Below are 25,803 nucleotides of genomic sequence, written 5' to 3'. Positions count from 1 at the left end.
GTTGTTGACATTGCTCAGAGAGTATAGAATGAGAAAAGGCCCAGATGGAAAGATCCACAGTTATTAGGCATAATGCATTATGTATGATGATGCAGCAAAAGAGAATGAATGAGTAAACAAACAGGAAAAGGGCCAAAGAAAATATATTACCAAAATCCAAGAGAATATTTTAGGAAGAAACTTTGGTGGTCAACACAGTGCCATACTGCAAAGAAATCAAGAAAGATTAAGAAAAGACCATTTGATTCAGTGATTAACTTTAGAGAGACCGGTTTCATTTGAGTGATTAGATTGGAATCCAGTCTCAGTGAATTGAGAAGTCACAAGAGGAGTGACAATGGAGGCAGTGAATGGAAAGAATTTGACAATCAAAAAAATATAGTATGAAAGTACAAGATTGTGGTGGGATGCATGGATTTGTTTGTTTTTATGTTGGGGAAAATGTTTATATTGTGTAGGCTAGGCCCCAAGGATGACTCTAATAGTCGATTTTCTTTGATCCAGTGATTCTACTACCAGGATTAAATACATCCCAAGGAAGTCATTGACCAAAAAAAAAAAAAAAAAAAAAAAGATATCTTATATACAAATACATTTGTGTATTTGGCTGTGTTTTAGCCAAAATACTCACATTTTGTGACATTAAAGCACCGGAGTTAAAATAGATACATATAGATTTGGAAACCTAAATGGCTTGGTATATGAATGTAATGGAATATTATCTATGCTATAACAGAGGACAAATATGATAAATCTAAAGAAGCAAGGAAAGGCAAACATGATCTGATGTAATTAAAAAGCCAAGAGAACAGTATGTAAAATCACCATAGCAATGTAAATGGAAAAAATATAATCATAAAATAGTTAAAAGATGTTTGAAAATGATAAAAACTAAGCCTGCCTCCAAAGAAGATAGAAGATTCAATCCTTAGATATTTATTTTGATCTGGCCCTATAGCATTTAATATATCTATCCAATAAATTCATAATCAATTAACATTTATTAAATGCCTAAGGTCTGCCAGGTACTGTGCAGATACTTGGATGACTATGAAGATGGCAGATTTATCAGATCTGCAGATAATATAGAACAAGGGAGGAATAGATGATATGCTGGAATACAGAAGCAGTATTCATCTAGATTCAACAGATTAGAACGATCAGCCACAGGATATGGGGGTACGAAATTGGGAAAAGTATGAGCCAGGAAAAGCATATACTAATTGCTTTACATGTTTAAGGGGCTGTCATTTGGAAGTATTGCTTCTTGATCTGATGGAGCAGAACTAAGATCAAAATGAAAGTTTAAAGATAAAATTGAGTTTTTGTTTTGTTTAAATAATGAAAAACTTCCTAACAATGAGCTTTTCTCAGAATGGAAAGGGGTTCTCTAGCAGTAATTGATTTCCTTTACTTGGAGGTCTTTTAAAAAACAAAAGAAACAAACACATAAAAAAAAGCCGAATAGTTGCTATTTATTAATTTAGGACTTTTAATTTACATGAGTAGGACTAAATGTCCATAAGATCCCTTTAGTGATTCTGTGGGCTTTTCTTTTTGACCTCTACTTTTTGAAGCCTTTCTACCGCCTAGGTTTTCCACTTGAGCTTGTGCTTCATTGTACAGGATGCCTCTCTTAAAACTATGCTAAAACTTGACACTATGTCCAGTGGACCTTTGTGCCACATTGAATCATTGAAATTATATTTTAGTAGAGGATAGATTTTATTTAATTGCAGTGCTAAATAAAAATGAAAATGATTTTTCAGTCGACTAAAGTTTCATCTTTAATATAATTTTCCTCATTTAATGTATATAATTTAAACTTCAGGGGAAAAGTGCCATTTTTCTGTATTCTTTTTTCTTCATATTATGGCAAATATATTTCTTTTTCGGAAAGTCAAGCTTGTCTGCATAATGTAGTTCCTGAAGGTCTTGGAGAGCTGCTGAGAATTCTTCTGTCCATAATAAGCAAACACCATATCCTCAACTCAGCTGATATTCTTAGACTTGCAGGAATAATTATTGCAAAAGTGAAAGGTAAAGGTACTCATTATAATGTGGGAAAACTGAAAACATGCACTTTTTGCGTCATAAGAAAATTAATAATATTCTTTTCAGAAGACTATATACCTTACAAGAAAATTGCCAATAATACTGAATGTCTAAATATATATTCCTGATGTTTGTTCTTAACTATTAAAAAAAGCTGCCTAAAATGGAGGGATTTGCTCTAATAATTTAAGCTGTGGAAACTAGCAATAAAAATTCACAAAACAAATAGAGAGCATATTTGTTAAGCCCCCGCTGTGCACCAGTGAGAATATAAATAAAGTAAAATAGTCCCCAACTTGCAAGGACCTGACATTCTAACAAGACATACATACCCCAAGAATATTTGCAAACTAAATAGAAAATTAATAATTATAGATATAATCAAAATACTTTGAAAGTGGAATCAGGAAAATCTTCCTGCAGAAAATGGGACTTGAATGGCCTCTTCAAGAAGAGGCAAAAGTAAGGAAACAGTTCATTCCATTATTAATTTAGCATTTTTAGTTTACATGAGTAAAACTAGATGTCTATACTCTTGGGGCATAGCCAGTGAAGAGGCACAGAGTCTATGTAGACTTAATGTGTGCACATTAAAGTGCAGGAGAAAGAGTTGATATTTGATTTTTGAGACAAAAAGTAGGCCATGGGAGATTTTAGTGGTTCATATCTACACTTGAAAAAAATTAATTCTTTTTCAATGGATTGGGGTAGTGAAAAACTTGAGGCAGGATTACGTTAAGCATTTTTAATTTGTATATGGATTTTTTTTGTTGTACAGTATTTTTAATGGGAAAAGATGTTCTTTTGATGAAAGTGGATTAAACCTTTTAGAATTTTTTTAATTATATATCACAGATGTTATTAATGAAACAGGAAGCTATTATATACAGTAGCGTATATCAACTAGGAATTGACTTAAGTACTTTGTAGGAAAGGGGGATTGAATCTTAAACACTTGTTAAATGTTGCTTGAGAACATTTATTGAGATTATTTTATGTGGTTTGAAAGAGCGTTATTGAGACATTGGTAATGGCAGCTTTGTATTATCTTAGAAAATATATAATGAAAAAATTTTGTATTAGCTGATATTGTTAGTGATTTATTGATTTACCAAAAATATAGACAGTTATTTTTCGGAGCTCTCAGCCACATATGTGAAGCTAATATCTCTTGGCTAAGAAGAAAAATGTATACACTTTACCTATTTGGAATTTTGTTTTATTTTTACTATTTTATAAATGCTTGTTTGATTGTGAAGCATGCATTGGCTTGAGTTAGGCCTTGATCTTTGAATTTCAGATTTCATTAAACAAAAATATTATTTGAGTCTGAGTGGTTTCCTAGATACTAGGGGTATAAAAACAATTGCTGCCATTAAGGAATATTAAGCCCATAAGTATTCAAAGTGTTAGGTAAAGATAAATGTCTGGAAAAGTTGCTTTTAAAAAGTCTTACAAACATTAAAAGGTAGGTGGGGTAAAGGTGAGGAAGAAAATCCCAGGCTTTGGGGTCAGAGAGCCTGTGCCCAAAGGACAGGCATAGGAGAGAGCTTATCATGTTTGGGTTTATAAGTAGGACAGGAGACAAATGTGTAATCATTCTGGAAAGGTAAGATTTTGAAGAGTTTTAAAGGACAAATGCATAGTGCATGTAAAAGTTATGTTTATACTGTACTATAGTCTAATAAGTATGCAGTAATATTATGTCTAAAAATACAATGTATATATTTTACTGAAAAATACTTTATTGCTAAAAAACAAAAACAAAACAAAAAAAAAAACTGCTAGCCATCGGCTGAACCTTGAGTGAGTTACAATTTTTTTGCAGATGAAGACTTTTGGCTTCCATGTTATTGGTTCCTGACTGATCAGGACAGTGGTTGCTGAAGGCAGGAATGACTATGATACTTTCTTCCTTCCTTTCTTTTTTTTTTTTTTTTATTTGTCCACATAACTGGGAAATATTTATTTATTTATTTTTAATTTTTTTTTTTATTTTTACAAAAATTTTATGCATAAAGCTATTAACCAACTTCCTAAGAAAAAGTCCCCAGGACCAGATGGATATACATGTGAATTCTACCAAACATTTAAAGAACAACTAACTCCAATGCTATGTAAACTATTTGAAAAAATAGGGATTGAAGGAGTCCTACCAAATTCCTTTTATGACACAGACATGGTACTGATACCTAAACCAGGTAGATCGAAAACTGAGAAAGAAAACTATAGACCAATTTCCTTAATGAATATTGATGCTAAAATCTTAAATAAGATATTAGCAAATAGACTTCAGAAAATCATCCCCAGGATAATACACTATGACCAAGTGGGATTTATACCAGGAATGCAGGGCTGGTTTAATATTAGGAAAACTATTAGTATAATTGACCATATTAATAATTAAATTAAAAAAAACCATATGATCATCTCAATAGATGCAGAAAAAGCATTTGATAAAATCCAACATCCATTCCTACTAAAAAAGCTTGAGAGTATAGGAATAAATGGACTATTCCTTAAAATAATAAGGCGCATATATTTAAAACCTTCAGTAAACATCATATGTAATGGCGATAGACTAGAACCTTTCCCTATAAGATCAGGAGTGAAACAAGGTTGCCCACTATCACCATTACTTTTCAATATAGTACTAGAAACTCTAGCCTCGGAATTAGAGTAGGAAATGAGGAAATCAAATTATCACTTTTTGCAGATGACATGATGGTATACTTAGAGAATCCCAAAAACTCTGCTAAAAAGCTATTAGAAATAATTCAGAATTTTAGCAAAGTTGCAGGATACAAAATAAATCCACAGCATTTTTATACATTAACAACACAATCCAACAGCAAGAGATACAAAGAGATATTCCATTCAAAATAACGGTCGATAGTATAAAATATTTGGGAATATATCTACCAAAGGAGAGTCAGGAATTATATGAGCAAAATTACAAAACACTTGCCACAAAAATAAAGTCAGATTTAAATAATTAGAAAGACATTCAGTGCTCTTGGATAGGCCGAGCGAATATAATTAAGATGACACTACTCCCTAAACTAATCTATTTATTTAATGCTATACCAATCAGACTTCCAAGAAACTATTTAAATAACCTAGAAAAAATAACAACAGAATTCATATGGAACAACAAAAGGTCGAGAATTTCAAGGGAAGTAATGAAAAAAAAATTAAGTGAAGGTGGTTTAGCTGTACCTGATCTAGAACTATATTATAAAGCAACAGTCACCAAAACCATTTGGTATTGGCTAAGAAATAGACTAGTTGATCAGTGGCATAGGTTAGGTTCACAGGGCAAGATAGTGAATAAAAATAGCAATCTAGTGTTTGACAAACCCAAAGATCCCAAATTTTGGGATAAGAATTCATTATTTGACAAAAACTGCTGGGAAAACTGGAAATTAGTATGGCAGAAACTAGGCATGGACCCACATTTAACACCACATACTAAGATTAGATCAAAATGGGTCCAAGATTTAGGCATAAAGAACGAAATCATAAATTGGAGGAACATGGGATGGTTTACCTCTCAGACTTGTGGAGGAGGAAGGAGTTTGTGTCCAAGGGAGAACTAGAGACCATTATTGATCACAAAATAGAAAATTTTGATTACACCAAATTAAAAAGTTTCTGCACAAACAAAACTAATGCAAACAAGATTAGAAGGGAAGTAACAAATTGGGAAAACATTTTTATAGTTAAAGGTTCTGATAAAGGCCTCATCTCCAAAATATACAGAGAATTGACTTTAATTTATAAGAAATCAAGCCATTCTCCAATTGATAAATGGTCAAAGGATATGAACAGACAATTTTCAGATGATGAAATTAAAACTATTTCCACTCATATGAAAGAGTGTTCCAAATCACTATCGATCAGAGAAATGCAAATTAAGACAACTCTGAGATATCATTACACACCTGTCAGATTGGCTAAGATGACAGGAACAAATAATGATGAATGTTGGAGGGGCTGTGGGAAAACTGGGACACTGATGCATTGTTGGTGGAGCTGTGAAAGAATCCAACCATTCTGGAGAGCAATCTGGAATTATGCCCAAAAAGTTATCGAAATGTGCATACCCTTTGACCCAGCCATACTACTACTGGGCTTATACCCCAAGGAAATACTAAAGAAGGGAAAGGGACCTGTATGTGCCAAAATGTTTGTGGCAGCCCTTTTCATAGTGGCTAGAAGCTGGAAGATGAATGGATGTCCATCAATTGGAGAATGGTTGGGTAAATTATGGTATATGACTGTTATGGAATATTATTGTTCTGTAAGAAATGACCAACAAGAGAAATACAGAGAGGCTTGGAGAGACTTACATCAACTGATGCTGAGTGAAACGAGCAGAACCAGAAGATCATTATACACTTCAACAATGATACTGTACAAGGATGTATGCTGATGGAAGTGGATTTCTTCAACATAGAGAAGAGCTAATCCAATTCCAATTGATTAATGATGGACAGAATCAGCTGCATCCAGAAAAGGAACACTGGGAAATGAGTGTAAACTGTTATTTTTACCTTCTGAATCCAATTCTTCCTGTGCAATAAGGAATTCAGTTCTACACACATATATTGTATCTATAATATACTGTAATATATTTAACATGTATAAAACTGCCTGCCATCTGGGGGAGGGGGTTGGGGGAGGAAGGGAAAAAATCTGAATAGAAGTAAGTGCAAGGGATAATGTTGTAAAAAAATTACCCATGCATATGTACTGTCAAAAAAAAGTTATAATTATAAAATAAAATAAAATTTAAAAAAATAAAATTAAATAAATAAATAAATAAATAAAGTTGGAATTAAAAAAAAATTTATGCATAGATAATTTTCCAGCATTGACAATTGCACAGCCTTTTGTTTCAACTTTTCCCTTCCTTCCCCCAGATGGCAGGTTAGCCAATACATATTAAATATGTGAAAGTATAAGTTAAATACAATCTATGTATACATGTCAAAGCAGTTATTTTGCTGTACAAAAAGAATCGGACTTTGAAACAGTGTACAATTGGCCTATGAAGGAAATCAGAAATTCAGGCAAACAAAAATAGAGGAATTGGGAATTCTATGTAGTGGTTCATACTCATCTCCCAGAATTCTATTTTTACGCTGGTTCAATTCATTACTGCTTCCTTGGAACTGATTTGGTTCATCTCAGTGTTGGAGAGGGCCACATCCATCAGAATTGATCATAATATAGTTTTGTTGTTGAAGTGTATAATGATGGCAGGGGGCCACTCCAAAACAATTACAGTAGGAACACTGAAGATCACTGATCACAAGTTACCAGATAGAATAATAATGAAAAGATGTAAAATATTGTAAGAATTACCAAAATGTTGCACAGAAAAGTGATGTGAGCATCTGATGTTGGAATAATAGGTAGTGATAGGCAGAGCTACTACTATAAGCCTACAAATTGTCTTTTTGTTGTTCTTTTTTAAAGGCAATATATGAAGAGCAATAAAATAAAGTATATGATGTACTACTATACAGTCATTTCTGCTTTGGCCAGAAATCCTAGAGTCTTCATTTATTTATTTATTTTCTTGGTGAGGTGAAAAAAGAGATCGTTTGCTTTTTTTTGCACTCTAGTCTTAATCATTGAATAAATGTGACTCTATTGAGAGACTGTTAAACTGAGACTTAGACCTGTTAAAGACCCTAGCTTAAAAAGGCCAAAGTCTCCCATTGCATCCAGGGCTACCTTCAGCTGTCCTGATCTATGTCTGGCCACTGGATCCAGATGCTTTGAAGGGGAAAGTGAGGCAGGGGTCCTTGCCCAGCTCTTCCTCACTTCAATCAATTCCCTTATATGTCATAGCATCACCTCCCTGATGTCATGATCCTCTTGGAGAACAAGGGACAAACAACAATACCTTGGTCTAGAACATGGAAAAAGGTGCCTTATGATTAGGAAAAAACAGTAGGGTAGATTTTAAAATTTTACTTAATCAATATATATATATATATATATATATATATATATATATATATATATATATATACACACACACACACATATATATATACACACACACACACATATATATATAAAATTTATTTTCTTGGTGAGGTGAAAAAAGAGATCGTTTGCTATATATATATATATATTTTTTTTTTAAATAGATTGTTTACAAATGTCATTAAGCTTTATTTTTATAGGTCAGTTTGTGTCTATAGATAGCAAAATTTCCATGCTTGGAAATAACTGCTGTCGTTCATTGTTATTAGTAGCTATTGTGTTTAGTCAGGATATCCTGGGGAAAGAGCATGTACATTTAGAGTTGATGCCTGCATTCCAGAAGCGAGATGTGAAGAAAGCTGTTCCAGGCTGCTTGGCCCCTATGAATATCTTCTTCCTTGGGGACATTATTGCTGTTCTTTTGCCTCCTGTATAGATTTAAAAGATTTTTCTGACCTTTTAAAATGTTTAAAGGCCTCACACAAAGTAACTTTGGAATTAGAAAGCAATTTCAGAGGAAAATCTTTGTGGGGAGAGAATATGTTTTTAATGACAAGCCCCTTGTTTTTAGGGAAGGATCTCACAATTTGTTGAATTTCCAAAGATATTTGTCTAGTGGATATATGTTATGGTGAGTCGTATTAGTGGTCCATTAATATATTTCAGAGTTCTATTATTTTGTCTCTGACTTAATACTTAACAGTAATTAAGAAGGTTAAAAAAAGTTAGAGTAATCTATTGATAAACATTGCCATTTCTGAATATAAGCTTAGGAGTGCATACTCCTACATGTACTTGGGTACATATGTATTTATTAGTAACTAGTAAACATAATATTTTAAAACTTATAAATTTTGTAGCCTATGATTTATATTTAATAATTTAGTTATATAGAATAAAATTGTGATGAATGAAAGGGAAAATGCTGTTAAAAATCGGCTTCCACTGATATATTTACTTATTTATAAGTGATAGTAATTGTAGATTTCACATAAATGGACATATATACACATACATATGTGTATGTATTACACAATAATTCATGTACATGTTACACATATACATCTATATATGTGTGTGTGTGTATTTTACAATATATATATGTAATACTGAATTGACTATAGTCTCAAATTCAGTTTTTAAAATTCTGTTTGCTTTTTTTCTCGTATTTAAAAAGTATTTGGAATAAAGTACTTGATTTTATTTTTCTTGTGTTAGTTTACTAATGAAAAATTTTCCTTTCACAAAAGAAATTTAATTTGGTCTCTGATCACTAGTTTCTTTTGTTTTAATTATCCATTAAAATTATATTTATGTGTCTATCAAAGAAGTTTGTATGAGAGTCTCAAGCAAAATCAAAATAATGGGAACTCCTTAGCAAAATGTGTGTCATTGAACAAAAATTTGATTTATTTCACTTCACTTGACAGTTTAATTTAAATAATAAGAGTTAATACTAGTTCAAAAATTCATATAATACAAAAGTTCTTTTTTGGTTGTTTTTTTCCTTGGATGATTACAAACAGTATCTTAAGACAAAATTCTGTTTCTTTATAGTGATTTCTGAAAAATATCACTTGATATTTAGAAACATGAAAAAAAAAAAAAACCTTTGTCACTGTTTCCGAGGTATCCAAGAATATGAAAAAAGAACGAGTTCAGTCAAAGAAATAGGTTAATTCTGAGAAATACAGATGGTGGGAGAAAAATTTTGATATGATACAGGCAGAATGGTGCAAGATACGTTAGGGATCATTTTATTCATTTTATAGATGAGGAAACCAATCCCCAAATGGTTGGTACAGTTACCCAGTTAAAGGCAGAGCTTAAACTAGAAGATAGGTTTTCTGATTCTTAAATGTTTTTTAATCTACCTTTTTTTTTTAATTAAAAAAAATTTACCCAGGGGCATTCTATTTTCTCTTAAAACAAAAACAAAAAAAACATTCCAGTAGTTTATACCTACAACCTCAGTAAGTAATTTTTTCTTATTTCAACTTTTCTCATTGTATCTTTTTTTGGTATTTGTATTTTTCCCAGTTTCATGTAAAAAAATTTTTATTATGCATGTACATTCATTTTTTACATATTTCCATATGTAACAATTTGGAAGAGAAAAAAAAAGGGAAAAACCACAAGGAAAAAGAAAGGTAAAAATAGTATGTGTTGATTTACATTCAGTTTTCATGGTTCTTTTTTTCTATGTGATTGGCATTTTCCATCCAAAGTTTATTGGGATTTGAATCACTGAATAGGTGGGGAGAACCAACTGATACACAGTAACAAAAGAATTGTGCGATGGTCAAGTATGATGTTGTCCTGGTTTGCTTGCTTCATACAGCATCAGTTCATGTAAATCTTCCCAGGCCTTTCTAAAATCAACTTGTTCATCATTTTTTACAGAAAAATAATATTCCATTACTTTCATTTGCTTTACCTTCAAACAATATTTTGATATAATGGAAAGAGCATTAGATTTGAATTTGGAGGATCTGTAACCTCGATTTGAATATGGGGTCTGTTACTTAGCTTTATGACTGGAAAAATACATAACCTTCTTAGGCCACACCTTCCCCAGTAGTCAAGAGGCTAGTTAGAATCAGTGACTTTCATCTTCTCCTCTACCTCTTAATAATCTATGAGCATGTCGATAGATTTCTGAGAGAAGAAATAGAATGTTATAATTTCTATAGTGACTGTATTTTGTAAATGTTTAAAGCATAGATATTGTCAGAGTTACTAATGCAGGAAAAAAGTCTGGATAATGATTGGGAAGATTCAAATTTTTCAGGGTTTTTGTAAGTTACATTTTATTTTAAAATATAATGTTTTATGATTCCTTTTTTTTTCTTAAATAAAATATTACTTTTTCCTCAATTATATATAAAAATATATAGTTTTTAGTATTCATTCCCCCCCCCCCCCGCAATTGGGGTTAAATGACTTGCCCAGGGTCACACAGTTAAGAAGCATTAAGTGACTGAAATAGAATTTTAACTCAAGTCCCTCCTGACTTAAGGGCCAGTACTCTTATCCACTGTGCCACTTAGTTGCCCCTAATATTCATTTTTATAAGATTTTGAGTTCCAAATTTTCTCCTCTCTTGCCTAAAATCCTTTCACCATTTATGTTGGGGAATGACTTGTATTCTTATAAATTTGACTCAGTTTTCTATATGTTTGAGAGATAAAGCCTTTATCTGAGGAACTGCGATAATTGTTTCCTAGCTTTCTGCTTTCCTTCTGATCTTGGTTGCATTGGTTTTGTTTGTGCAAATAACCTTTTAATTTAATATAATTAAAATTGTCTATTTTACTTTTCTCAGTGTGCTCTATCCCTTGTTTGGTCATGAATTCTTGCCTTCTCCTTGGATCTGATTGATAGACTCTTTCTCTTCTGATTTTCTTATGGTATTGTCCTTTATGCCTAAATCATACACCCATTTTGACCTTATCTTGTTATATGGTGTAAGATGTTTTCTAAAAGTTTATTACCACAAAAAATTTTAATATGGTGAGAGATATTTTAAACTTAGAAAATGCTAATGTATTCTCTTAGCTGGTATATTATTTATATTTACTTCATGAATAAGGACAAGGACTGGATTGCCTATTTCATTGGTGTAGTGTCTGGGTGAAGAAACTTTCTCTCCCAGTGAATCTTAGTATCTGTTTTGAAGTCTGTAGTTTTCTTAAACTGAGTCTTGCTCAGACTAACATTGTACCTCATGTGTAAGAGATTAGATTTCAATCCAAGTCTTTTTGGCTTCAAGGCCAGTTCTGATGCTAATGTCTAGTTATTCTAATTATAGATAATTCTTTTCCTTAATTATTTTTAATGGAATATGTTTGCATTCCAAATAAATGGAGCAATTTATTTTGATTATTCTGGACCTTACTTTTTATTGGCCAAATTATTGCTTATCTAAATTGTCAGACCTAGAAGAGTTTTTCAGCCATCTCACAGTCTTCTCTAGTTAAATAGTCGCAAAAAGGCAATAAATTTGCCAATCTTGTTATGCTTTTTTTAAGGGAAATAACATGGAGAATCAGAGGAAGTGATTACAGGTTCTTTACAATTAATTGTGCTCTTTAATTTATGGTGTTAACCACACTTATTTTTGTAGGAGTTTTTTCCTTCTCTTCAACATAGTATCTTTGATTGAAGATCAGAGCCAGAAAATTCTGTTTTTATGGCCTATCTCTGATACATGTAAGTTGTGTGATTCTGGGCAAGTCTTTTAAGATTATAAGTTGCAGAGATGCTGCCAGCTTGTACCAGTAGAGGGAGTATACTTAATGGGGAGACCCTGTATCAAGAATTATAGGCTTAGTCTGTCAGTCTATATCATTATATCCATATTCTTTATCTCAAGAATATAATTATTTCATAAGGTAATATAATTATATGGAAACTAGCTTTGCTACTTTTAAGAGCTTACTCTATTCTTAACAGTTTAGAATTATACTTATTGGGAAAACTCTTAAGACAAGGTGTAGAATATAGCATTTAAGGTGTACTGGTTTCCATCAGACCTAGTCCAAGTTAGATTAAGCATTCTAGTATTATCTATGGTTATACCCTTACAGTTTTGAATACTGATTGAAATTTGAAAATGTCCAGTGTTTTCATGAATGAAAGATGACTTAGAGCAACTCTTTTTTGGGCCATGATTTCATTGCTGAAAAGAACAAATAAAAGTTAGAAAACTTAGGACATCCATTTTGTGTTCAAAATTGTAAATAGTCATGAATGGCTTGGTAGTCAGAGCCACATAACCAGTACACAAGTTACTTTCTTATTCTCCTGGGTTTAGACCTTCCAGAGGCATGGAAGTGGAGGAAGCCATAGAACAAAGCACTCTTTATCTTGCCACCTGTCTTTTCCTTTTTGATCCTCAATCTGATTTAATGCTCTGAGTATGTATGACAGGTTTTGTGATAGAAAAGAAGGAACAATGTAAATTATTTCGAAAGAGACTATGGTGTATATTTTTCTTACTCACTTAACTTAGAAGGGATAGGAAAAAACTGAAGTTAAAAACTTCACTTAAAAGATGTGTCTCTAATGAGAAAAAATATATTTTATTCTTTGAAAAGGTGATGTACATCAGTATATGCTAACTTCTGTACAAGACTGTCACAAACATGAGCAGTACTGATTTAAAGGAAGGCTATACATCTCTCATCTTGGCTTTTGGCTGTTAACTACCTATTAACTTCTTTCACTTAAATATCAAGAGATATTGTGGAACAGTTAGTAATACCTGTTTTAGTGTTCCTTGCTGATAAATTGCATGTGCATTTTTAACAAGCATGAAAAATAGAAGAAAGTATTATTATCAGTTCAGCTTATTTTTATATAATTGCTCTTATGAAAAGACTGGTACTAAATTGTATAATATGCATTGAGACTTAGTGTGAACAAGTATAATGTGTGCATTAATATGAGCTTTTGAAGATCCAGACTAGAAGAAATCATTTGACTTCAAATAACTTGGGGTTATATATAATTCTATTAGGTATATTGCACCTGTGACCCAGTAGTGGTTCATATTGGAGATGTTAGCATAATATACAAATTTTTGAATAATTGGGAAAGAGGATTCTGGGAAAGTGGCAGAGTAGGTTAGAAAATTCCAAACTCTCTAGAATCTTCCCTCCTCCCAAACAAAACAGAATTGTGCTTCAAGGTGAATGTGAACTAGCAAAAATCAAGAGTTGGGCCCAGAACAGTGGCCCTCCTGAGATATAACTGGTAATCAGAAGAAAGATTCTAGGACAGAGATATAGTCAGTATGAAGTGTAAACATCTCCAGGCTAGATCCTTAGAGCAAGCAGAGAGCCAAGGGATAGCTGAGGTAGCCTCAACCCCAACCATACTCCTAGAAGATTGAGGGAACCACAGGTTCAGCTGAGCACAGCCCTAGTGAGTGCAGAAGCTGTGGGGCAGGGAAGCTGCTGGCTGTGAGAACTTGCAGGTGGAATTCTTGGTTTGGGGTTCCAGGCTAAAGGGGAAAACTGACTGACAACATGAGGCCTGAGGCCAGAACTACAGGTGATTGTACCTACAGGCTCTTATTTAAAAAAAAAAAGATTCTTAAAAGAACTTTAAAAAGACTTTAAAAATAAAAAGAGAATGATTGAGGAAAAAAATTTTTAAAATAATAATTTAAGGAAAACACAAAGATTACGAAAAGAAAACCAACCAACTAGAAAAGGATATCATAGTCTTAAGGAAGAAAATGACTCTTTGAAAATTAGAAGCTGGTAAAGTTATAAGACCAAGAAATAATGAAACAAACTATAAAGAATGAAAAAGTAGAAGATAATGTGAGACATCTCCCAAAAAAAACAACAGATCTGGAAAATAGATTAAGAAGCATAATTGGACTACCAGAAAGCTGGGCCTTTGATACATAATATAAGAAATAATTAAAATTGTCCTGAAGTGATAGAAAAAGAGAAAAAATCCAGTGATCTCTACCTAAAAGAGATCCTACAAGAAAACATATAGGAATAGCATTGCTATCAAAAGCCACAGATCAAAAAGAAAATTTTATAAACAAAAACTCAATTCATATATGCTGGAACTAAAATAGAATTACATAAGACTTACCAACAGTTACAATAAAAGACCACAGGTCCTGGAATGTTATATACTAATAATCAAAAGAATTAGATTTGTGGCCAAAAATATCATATCCAGCAATATTAAATATAATATTGAACGAAAAAAATGGGCATTTAACAAACTGTTAGATTTCTAAGATTTTGTCGCAAACAAAACTGAACTCAATAGAAAATTTGACATCTAAAAGCTAACATCAAAGACCAATTTCATGGACTTGATAAGAACAAACTATGTTTTATATGTGAAAATGTAAACCATATATCTAAGACTTATCATTAGTAATTAGGTAGTTTAAAAAAAAAAAAAGATTAGGGTAGAGTGGAGTATGATATGAATCCAAAAGACAAAACCATGTAGGAAAAGATTTAAACAGTAATTATGCTATATACTGATGCAGAGGGATTAGATGAAGGAGGAAGGCTGGTAATTGTGAAATTCTGCTCATAGCAGGAGTGGGTTAAGGGAACAATACTTGCGAACGTACACACACATATAAAGGGAGTGGTATAAGCTGTGTAGGTTAAGGAGAAGGGAATAATAAGGAAGGAAAGGGTAAGGAGCAAGAATAAGGAAGGGATTCTTGGTGGGGAAGAAGATTGTTAATAGCAAGCCAAACTAATGGATAGAAGTAAAGTAGAAGAGTTAGCAGGAATAAGAAACAAGCTAATATGTATGTGGTATATATGAGATATAAATATACATAGAGATACATAAAATAGAAATAAATATATCTGTAATTAATTGTGGCCTGCTTGGAGGAGCTCAGGAGAGTGGCAAAAGGAAAAATAAAAAACCCTAAACTGCTGTGCATAGGTATATGTCTGTGTGTACATTTAATGTGTATGTACAGAAATGTGCATATATTTATTTCTTTAGTTGAGAAATAATCATCAAAAAAAATTGACCATCTACGTGCATATGTATGTACAGGTGTATATACATATATCTATATGCACATATCTACATATCTACAAGTCTTATATGCTACACAATTTTATTAATAAAAACCAAGGGCAAAACCCCTTTTCCCTTGACATGTCGCATTCCACATTATGTTGTTTGAAGAGCAATATTGAAGAGAGCAGTAGGTAAGAGAAAATAGCACAAAAGAGGTCCTGTATTGGTGGCAGAGGCAAACTAACTTAACCCAAGTCGTTAAAGATAGTAAGGGCAGACCTCAGGTTTGAAACCAGGCCCTCTAACTGACTCAAGTTCCAGTGTTGTTTCCAGCAAATTATGCTGCTTCCCCTCCCTTGGAGGGAGTAGGCAGGGGGTGGCGTTATTACTAATAATATTTTTATTGATTTGCTTTTTAAAAAATAAACGCTTTTTAATAATTTGTTACATGAACTAAACTCTGTCATAATATTTCTTTTTTTCTTCCCATGGCAGTGTTTTAGATTTCCTTATGGGAGATGTAGGCAGTGATTCGTCTTTGGAACTTCCCCTGTCTCTGAAAAATCAGGTAAACTGAGTTTAATTGTGGAATTTTATGTTTGGCAAGCATTTCATTTCTTTATAATGACCTTTTTTTAATCTGCCCCATTGTACCATAATTGATCTTTTTTACTGAAGTCACTAATATGTTGACAGTTAAAGCAAGTATACACAGAATGAGGTTCAGTGGTTATGCTTTCTAGTCAGTTTCAGAAATACAATTTTAATTAGAGGGAGGACAGTCAATGTATCTTTTTCACAGGCTCTCATATAAATGTTGTATTATCAGTAGTTTTAAACAGTCTTTTTAGACTTTTAAAGTAGTAATTCTCATATGTGTTTCATATCAAATTCAATCATCCTTCCATCAAAAATAACTTTTGGCATTACAGAAAATACTAGAGACTTAGAAATTTATAAAATGTAGACTGCAGATTCTTACTGAATATTTTTCAACTATGTTGCCTCAGTGTCTGACACGCTGCCTTAAATATAGTGAATGTTGGGCCACTTCAGTTCAATTGAAAAGACATAGCAAAGAATGTTTCAACTGTTCAAATGCCATACAGGTTATTTCTGCCATTTCCAAATAGTTTTTAAGAGCTCCTAAATGGTATCTTCTAAAACTCCTTTTTAACCATGGCATGGGCTGGGGGTGTGGATGAGGAGGCAGCCTATTCCCCAGTTTGTTCAAAATTGTCATTGCCTCTCAACTGAGATTTAAATTCATCATTTTAAAAGGAAACTAATAAGTATGTTTTAAAATTAGAAACTTAAGGTTTGAAATAAAATTTAAAGTTATGTGAATTTAATTAACAGATATAACACCTAAAGCATTTTAAATAGTTGCTTCATAGATAAATTTTATTTTTTCATTTGATCATTATGTAACTATGGTAGTACTATATATTCATAGTGAGACATCTACAGAATTCTGTGTATTTCACAGCATATTTGAATATTATTGTTCAGTCATTTGAATCAAGTCTTGCTCTTTGTGACTGCATTTGGGGTTTTTTTTGGCAAAGATACTGGAGCACTTTGCCATTTCCTTCTCCAGCTCATTTTACAGAGGAGGAAATGATTTCCTAAGGTCACATAAGTAATAAAGTATCTGAGTCCAGATTTGAACTCAGAAAGATGAGTTTCCTTTACTCTAGACCCAGGGCTCTGTCCAGCACCACCTAACTGCTGCCCTAAGTTTGAATATAGCAATGATCCAAAATGAAATGATTTTGACCAGTTTGTCCCGTGCTCTTACCAGTTTTAAGCCAGAATTGTTCTAAGTATGTGAGCTGTGTCCCAAGAAAAATGTGTATCATAGTTTAATAGCCCATGGGACCAATTGGGCCTGTTACTTTTTTTGGTATAGCTGCCAAGTTAAGAATGGTTTTTATGTTTTAAAATAATGATGCATTTGGAAATGGAAAAATCATTCTTAGCTCATAGGCTATACAGAAACAGGTAGGAGGGTGGCTCTGAGATCTTGCCAACCCCTGATCTCAGCTACGGAATGTGAAGAGTTAATTTTTCAGTGATGTTTGGATTGCATGTTTGAGATCACTGAGCCACAGTGGTGGAGAGAGTTTGAGCGATGATAAAATAATAGGTTGGTATTCAAACATTCTTTAGCAGTGTGCTCACTGTAATAAATCATCTCCACCTCTACTGCTTAGGAATATGCTGTTGTCTAAAATGATGCTTTATGTAACTTTCTTCTATTGAAAGCATTCTTCTCAGGCTTCTACTCAGTTTTTGAGAGAATGAAGAGTTTTTTCATCATTTTCCTTTTTACATGAAAAAAGTAGGCAGCTTTATTGTTTCTTTTTTTTGCTTTTCCCCTCTGAAATTTAATTGGGAGATTACATACATGATATCAGTCTTCATATTTGGTGCTCAATTGAAAAAAAAATGAATCAACTTTTGATTGAAAGGACTCTTTGTAATATCCTGATTGTCTCTCAATTGTAATCCTTCTATGGGACAGGTTTCTTTTCTGTATGTTCTTTTCCTCTGTGAGCAGGTTTCTTGGGAGGCTTCTGGAGCCTCCAGCCAGAGCGAAGGTAGAATCTCGAATCCTCGTCTTCCTGAATCCTGGCTCTGAATCTCCTCAAGCTTCCCTGAAGTTCTCCCGGAAAGTCTTGTTCTTATCCCAATCTAGACTGCTGTTCAGACTCAATGTTGCTGCTGTTCAGACTCAATGTTGCCTCTTTTTATCCTCCCAGATAATGGGCTTGTGGGTACTCCCAGGGGCTTATGGAAACTTTTTCAACCAATGAACTTGGTCCTTTTAAAGGTGTAAACTCCTTTAAATTTGTAAACTCCTTTTGAGAAGTCTAAAGGTGTAAACTCCTTTTAAAGATATGAATCCTGAGCTAAAGAATTGCCAAGTCCCGACTTACCATCTAGTAAGAACCTAACAACTCTTAAAGTAAAAAATGTGGTATGAAGGAGAGAACAGCAGTGGCAAGACCTCCCATGTTTTCCTTTTTCCTTTTTCTTTTTTCCTGTGACCCTTTTTTGTTTTTAGATTTGCTTGTTATATACTATTTTTCCCCTCCCATTTGTTTGGCATTCAGGACCATGTGCTATTCCCATCTTTTATTAAGGAAATAATAGTCAGGGAATTAGAACCTGCAAGATGACAGAGATAGTGGAAATTGAAGTTTCTTGATTGAGTGAAATGCTCTTCTTAATTGATCTTCTTAGTCACATAATAATAATGATAGTGCAAGAATAAGATAAATAAAAGGAAATATCTAAAAATCTAAGAGATCTTTTTAATACTAACTAGAAAATATATCTGGTCCTTGGCCTGCTTCAGAATCTCTATATATGTATTTAATGAAAGTTGGTGTACAGTGCACAGTGGTTAGAGCTGACTTCAGAGTCTGGAAGGTTTGGGTTCAGAGGTTCCTCTGACATAGATTGACTTTGTGACTCTAAACAAATCATTGAATCTCTTTGTGGCCTAGTATAAGATCTGCACTGCTACTTTCTTCACCTGGAGTTCTTTACATGAAATCACAAGTCCAGACCAAAAGATTTGTAAATTCTAATACTAGAAAAGCACAAAGCTTTTATGTCCAAAAGTATGAATTGAGTTTTCAGGTGCTGGTTTTAAATTAAGGATTTGTTCCTAGGTGCTTTATCTTTTCTTGTTTTCAAGTCAGGTTGTAAAGTTGGGACTAATTGAAGCTTAGTTTAGAGGAGATATGTTATCTCCTAGTTACTATGCTTTTTATCTTTCTGTTTCTGATATCTCTTTGAGAGATGAACAAAAATTCTACGTGCCAAATACAGAAAATAGTCACCAATTCACACACCTAAGTAGGAGGAAAGCTAGCTAATTGACCACTTTTATTTGGCACTTAGGTTTCAGGATCCTAGGTTTCTTCCAAATCTGCAGTAATTTTTGTAGTTCTGTGAAGCATGGAGGGTATCAACTTAACATTTACGTTAGCATCAAATTAATACTGACTCCCTCTTGAATTATGGATGAAAGTGGTCTGTTGTTTGCTTAGATTAGAGAGGTCAGAATGTGTTTTAGGCAAATAGGCCATTTTGAAATGACACTTTGATCATCTCAACTAACTAGAACCATGGCCTCTATTTTATGCAGAAGAATCAGTATAACCAAAGGAAGTTAAAATGTCCTTTTAAAAGATATCATTCTGTCATCAACAGATCAAGATTTGTGATTTTGACCTTGTTTTGTTAATGATGGGGGGGATGAGTTTAGAATAAAGAAACAACACTGAAAAGGTTATTGTTTTGGAGGTCTAAGATATATCATTCCCATTGCCTGGTTGTATAAATTATGTTCAGTCTTGATTGTGGGAAGAATTATTTTTGCTATGTATTTAATTTTGAGAAAATGTTATTGTATAATAAGTGGTATTTATTCAACTAGATTTATTCAATTAGAATTGGTGTGAAATTAAATGGACCAGTAGGTTTCACACACCCTCAGTGGTTCCCATAGAAAAAAGCCCATCCTAAGAAGTTGAAAAACTGCTTCTCTTCCTCTTTCAAGAGTCACTCGTCAACCTTTTGGATCTTCCCTCTGACCTCATTCCTCAACTAAACCTGTTCTCTCTAGATTTACTAATCACCAAATCAAATGATTTTTCTTCTCTGTCCTCATCTTTCTTTACCTATCTACTGCTTATGGTACTGCTGGCCCTTCCCTCTTTTCTAGATTTTTACTGCTCTATTCTTCTGGGTTTTTGTCATCTGTTTGGTGGCTCCTTTTCTCAGTCTCCTTTGATTATCCATATAATACAGTGCCTCTGTGAGTGTTCCCCAAAGTTCTGCCCAAGATCCTATGCTCTCTCTCTCTCTCTTTTTGTCTTCTTCACCCTCTCAGTTGTCCTCATTCCCTTTCTGTCCCAACCTCTCCCTTTTCCTTTCCTCTCCATTAATCTTAATCACCAATTGGGTTTTTAAAATTGGATATCACAGAACTTTCACATATAAGATTACCAGAATGAAAATAAATAAATAAATAAATAAAGATAAATAAGATTACCAAAATGGAATTAATCTTTCTTTTCTAGCTCTTTCCTCTTTCAAATTTTATTATTTCTATTAAGGATACTACCATTCTTCTAGGCTTCCTGTTTCTCATAATATTGGGAATGTTTGCAAATCCCCTCCACACACACATTCCATATTCAGTCCTTTGCCAGATCTTTTAATTATACATTGAATGCCTTCTTTTTTACTCACAGCTATCTCCTTTAAGTCCAGGCCATATCACCTCTTTCCTAGCATTTTAGACCTCCTGATTAGTCTTGCACCTTCTAGTCTTGCACCTTCCACTAAAAGACTAAAAGACCATCCTACATACTGCTATCAAGTAATTATTTTTAGTAATTTTAAGTGTAAATCTGACTTCCTCACTCAACTAACTCTAGTTCTATCTTTCTATTTCTTAGCTAGTACCAGATAATTTCAATATATAATATGGTTTAAAATTTAGTACTGCTAAATCTTCTTTTCTCTATTATTTCATTAGTTCCATGAATAGTCTTCACTTTAGTTCTTCCCAATGAATTTTGTTTTTTCTTTTAGTTCAGTAAAAAAAAATTATGGTAATTGAGATGGCATTAAATATATGGATTAATTTTGGCGAAATAGTCATTTTCATTATCTTGGCCCTGTCTTCCCATGAAAATTAATATTTCTCTTATTTCAATCTGATTTTAATTTGTATCAAAAGTTTCTTATGATTTTGTTCCCATAGTTCCTGGGTTTGTTTTGGGAGGCATGGGGTTAAAAATATTTTTCCTTTTAACAATTCTGTTTTCTTTGTTTTTTCTTTGTTTGTTTTTTTGTTTTTTAATGTTTTTCCATTTATACTAATCGAGTTTGTGTCAGGAAGACCATTAGATAGGTGATATTAGGAGAAAATCTTAAAATATTCATCTGTGTGATAACTAATCAAACAAGTTTCAGATCAGAGAGATGTATAAAAATGAAGTATTGTTACCTAATTAATCCAAAGTTGAAAAGATCAACTTTTTAGAGAAATATTGTTTATGTGCCACTAAAGATAAAGATGAAGGGAAGAAGTTGCTCTTTTTTTGGTATCTGTATGTTATTTTCCATTTCTTAATTTTTCAGTTTTAAGGTTTGTATGAAGAGCTTGGGACAACTTGAGGCTAGATGGTCATGATATGTCCTTTGGGCAGCTAGGTATGGCACCATAGTGATGCAGCACTGAGCCTGAAGACAGAAAAACTTATCTTTGAGTTCAAATCTGCCTTCAGACACTTACTAGCTGTTTGCCTTAATTTCTCATTTGTGAAATGACCTGGAGGAGAAAATGATAGGCATAAAAAAGCTTTTAAATGAGTGGGCTAAATTTTTTGTGTAGTTTTTATTTCCCCCCAATATATAATTTTTTCCTTTCTTTTCTTTAATATTGCAGCCCTTGGAAAACATTTCTGTGGAATCAGTGGAATTGCTGCATGAAAAAGATAAACTTCAAGGTACTTGAATAAGTTATATTTTTGGCATTTATCTTTTTTTAGTTAGTGTATTTGCTGAAAATTATGTCTACTTGCTCATTATTTATATTTGGAAATGGAAAAACCAAAGCCTGGGAGTGGTCTGGACTAATGTAGCTTTTATGATATAAAGGTTATTTTTTTTAGAGGAAAAAAATCCAAGTATTATCAAAAATAAATTCAAACTGTGGTGTTCAGTTTGCCTAAAAAGCCAATTATCTGTATTAAGAATTAGCTTTCATTAGAGATACCTAAACTGTTCTTCTTTCTTGGAGACCTGATATCAACTTTCATGTTAGTATTTAAATATATTCAATATTTTTTTCAGGACCCCTGTGGCCCAAAGAACTGGATAGCATGCTTCTGAGAAATGATGATGGAGTTGAGTTGGCTTTATCATACGCTAAAATGTGGTCAAAATATACCAAGGATATAGTTACATGGGTTGAGAAAAAAATTAGTCTGGGTAAGTGACTCTTTGAGTCATTTAATTAGCTTTGTTGTTGTACAAGTAAACTTTTCATTAATTTTCTGACAGAATCATCATTAGTGTGATTTCCATATTACTTGTAGTTTTACTAAAGAAAATAAAAATAATTGTTTCATATTTTTGAAATAATGAAATGGTCTTAATATATACTTGGGCAGCTAGTTATATCAATGGGTGGAACACTGTAGCTTAGAATCAGGAAGAAAAAAAAACTTATACATTGAAGGAAAATAAAAGCTATACACAAAAAAATTTAGCTCATTAATTTATCTAAATTTTTCTAGTCTTCATTTTTATTTTGTGTGTTTGTTTTTTAAATGTATTTCTTGTAAATAATAGATTCTGAAGTGTTTTCTTTTTCATTCTGTCATTCTTTCTATTCACAGTTAGTTATGAGAATTTAGAAAAATTACATTATCTTTCATTTGTTTCAAATACTGTCTTTTGTTTCCGAATTTGGATTTTTCCCTCTTTCTCTGTAAACACAAAGAATGTCTCTTGTCTCTATTTCTCTTATTTATTTTAGCCTTAATCAATTTCAGGGCAACCATGTTTCTATTAACTTTCTTCCCATTACTTTCAAGCTCTCTCCCTCTATAACAGTTGTTACTCATTTTCCTAGTGTTGGAATTTTGCCTAACTTGTTCCATTTTCTTATATCTAGTTATTCCTCTTTTCCCCCCCCCCTTGGTTAAGTACTCAAGAAAAATCTCTCTTCAGGATAACTTCAATTTATTTTGTTCATTTTACAAATTTCATTTTTTGTAATTTTTTTCCAAAAAAGGATTTGTTTCTTTTGTACTCTTCGTTATTTATCTTCCCTTCCTATTTTAGACTTTAATTTCTTGATTCATGGACTTAGACTTACTTGTTCCTTTCTTAATTTCTGTCTTCCTCATGGAATTAAAGATTTTAAAGGTTTCTTCTTTTCAACAGTTTCTTTGTTATTGTGTTGTAGATCTTGTTTTCCTATGTCCCTAAATTTGCAGTTTATTCTTAACCTTTGTCCCTTTCCATTTGATTTGAACTTTCCTCTTTGGACCCTTGCCCTCCTATTGTTCTGAATATGTCATTTATGTACAGAGCCTCTGATTTTTTCCCCTTTTCCTGAACCAAAATGAATGATGATCTCTATTAATTACAAAATCTTTGCAGGTTTTAGCTATTATAATAAGATTCTTATTCTTCATTATAAAATCTGCCTTATGAAGCATGCATTAGTTGTATCCTTTTCCATTACTGAAATAAGAATCTCCCCATAGGTCCTGATTTTCAGTCCTTTTCTTTGTTTTCTCTTTAGTTTTCCTGTTGGCTCTTGTCTTCCTGGGAGATGGCATTTTTTCTGTCGACTTCATTAGTGTACATCACTTATTCCCTCTTATTTCATATTCCTTTCTCCCCCCTATTCTATAAATCCTTTCCTGAAATTTAATACCACAAACTCTCCCTCCCCTTCCAAAAAACAAAACAAAACAAAAAGAAAACATTGATTTATCTGTAGACAGGATGTTATGAGATTTATTAGTCCATAATGTTGTTCATCTGTTTCTCAATCATCATTTCCATTTGAACTGTTTTCACCCTTGTTTCCTGTGTGCCTTTAGAAAGAAATGTCTTGTCTCTATGTTGTCTTATATTTGCTGTTGTAAGAATTATTTTATTTGCCTTTTTTGTATATCTGAGATTCTTGAAAGGCAAAAATTTCTTTAGAAATAATTTTCTTTCTAGGAATGTTTTAAAAGCCTGCTTCAATGGAGTATATATGTTTTATGATGAGTTTCAGACTCAGGTCTATAGGGTAGGTCACCTTTTCTTGAATCTTGAGTTCCTTTGTTCTTCCAAACATTATTCCATTCATTCACTCCTGTGATTTCTGGTAGATGCAATATAGTCCTGTGTAAGCATGTTAAGAGTTAAGAGATTCACCTCCCTTTTCTGTTCATTTAATTGTTATCTTGTCTTGGATCCGTGGTGCCTTAGACTGGAGATAGTGAAATTGCTTTATGGCTTGTGTAAAATTCCTGTTTTGGAGATAAACAAGAGATCATGAAGATTGAAGAAAATGCCATCGTGTCTTATTGGTCATGTGACCCATGTAATTTTTTTTTTAATTGTGAAACAGTTTTTGTTTTGGAGATGATGATTAATTAGAACCTTTCCTTTCCAGAACTGGAGTGTGCTAGAAACATTGCAAAGATGGCAGAGACCACTAAAGCCATTATTGGACTCCAGGTAAATACATTGTGAGCTCCTGATATTTGAAAACAAGTTGGTATTTTAAGAGCTTGTTAATTACCTATCCTTGAGTGAATGAAATATTTGATCCTGAAGCATAAAAAAAATTAGGGGACAACTTTATTGGTCAAAGGCAGTTTTGTTTTGGTGTTCATTTGTTTTTAAAGGAGAAACTTTTCTTTGTCAAAAGAAATTTTGATCCTTAGTTTTACAATTAATGTTTCTTAAGAATCATTATCGCAATTATCATCAGCCCTGATTTTAATCATAAGAAAATATACTCTGAAATCAGCTTATATGAGTTGTCTTTGTGGTATGGACCCAATGATTCTCATGGCTCTCTCTGTCTCACAGAGCACCTTCTTCACAATGACCCCAGTGAAGGCAGGGACTAACCACATTTCTACTTTGGAAATGACTTTCCTATTTTAAACCTTAGGAATTTATGCCATTTCGGGCTTTATTCATAAATGCTTTTGATAATGATATTGAGAGCAGTCAGCTTTCACAACAAACAACAGCAGCTCTTCAAGCCAACAAATTTGTTCAGGTAAAAAGTTAAATGCAATTGTAATTTTCATTCCTTTTAAATTAAGAAATAACTTACTTGTACATGTTTACTTATTTAAAAAAACAAATAAAAATTTAGTAATTTTTATTTTTGATAGCCTCTGCTTGGAAGAAAAAGTGAATTGGATAAACAGAGGAAAGCAATTAAAGAGCTTTGGCAACGAGAACAGAAGAAAATGGTTTGTATCACATTGGAGTATTGTAATAATGATTTCTTCTTTGTTACACTGTTTCTTTCTTAACCTCATATCTGCAAACATCTTGCATGTATTTAAGCGTCTATCATTATGCAATTCTTTTTATTGTTTTCTCATAACCATGTACCTAATATGCAAAAAGAATGATTTCAATGTCATTTTCCCCTAC

The 25,803-nt window shown here is 32.7% G+C and overlaps 2 protein-coding genes across 2 annotated transcripts in view; both read left to right on the top strand.

The window, feature by feature from the left end:
- The window catches only part of ABCA4 (ATP binding cassette subfamily A member 4), a 357,920-nt gene that overhangs the window by 133,441 nt on the left and 198,676 nt on the right, over positions 1-25,803 (top strand). The gene's annotated exons all lie outside the window — the stretch shown is intronic.
- LOC141538766 (rho GTPase-activating protein 29-like) overlaps positions 1-25,803 on the top strand; it is a 45,508-nt gene that overhangs the window by 15,156 nt on the left and 4,549 nt on the right. The window contains exons 3-8 of the mRNA XM_074260560.1: positions 16,084-16,156; positions 22,064-22,124; positions 22,471-22,608; positions 24,800-24,864; positions 25,307-25,417; positions 25,536-25,616. Of these exons, the coding sequence (XP_074116661.1) occupies positions 16,084-16,156; positions 22,064-22,124; positions 22,471-22,608; positions 24,800-24,864; positions 25,307-25,417; positions 25,536-25,616 (529 nt within the window). The remainder of the gene's footprint in view (positions 1-16,083; positions 16,157-22,063; positions 22,125-22,470; positions 22,609-24,799; positions 24,865-25,306; positions 25,418-25,535; positions 25,617-25,803) is intronic.

This window comes from Sminthopsis crassicaudata, chromosome 4 (genome assembly GCF_048593235.1).
Source record: "Sminthopsis crassicaudata isolate SCR6 chromosome 4, ASM4859323v1, whole genome shotgun sequence".
NCBI lineage: Eukaryota > Metazoa > Chordata > Mammalia > Dasyuromorphia > Dasyuridae > Sminthopsis > Sminthopsis crassicaudata.
The sequence above is the reverse complement of the archived record's forward strand: the minus strand, read 5'-3'. Positions and strand labels throughout refer to the sequence as shown.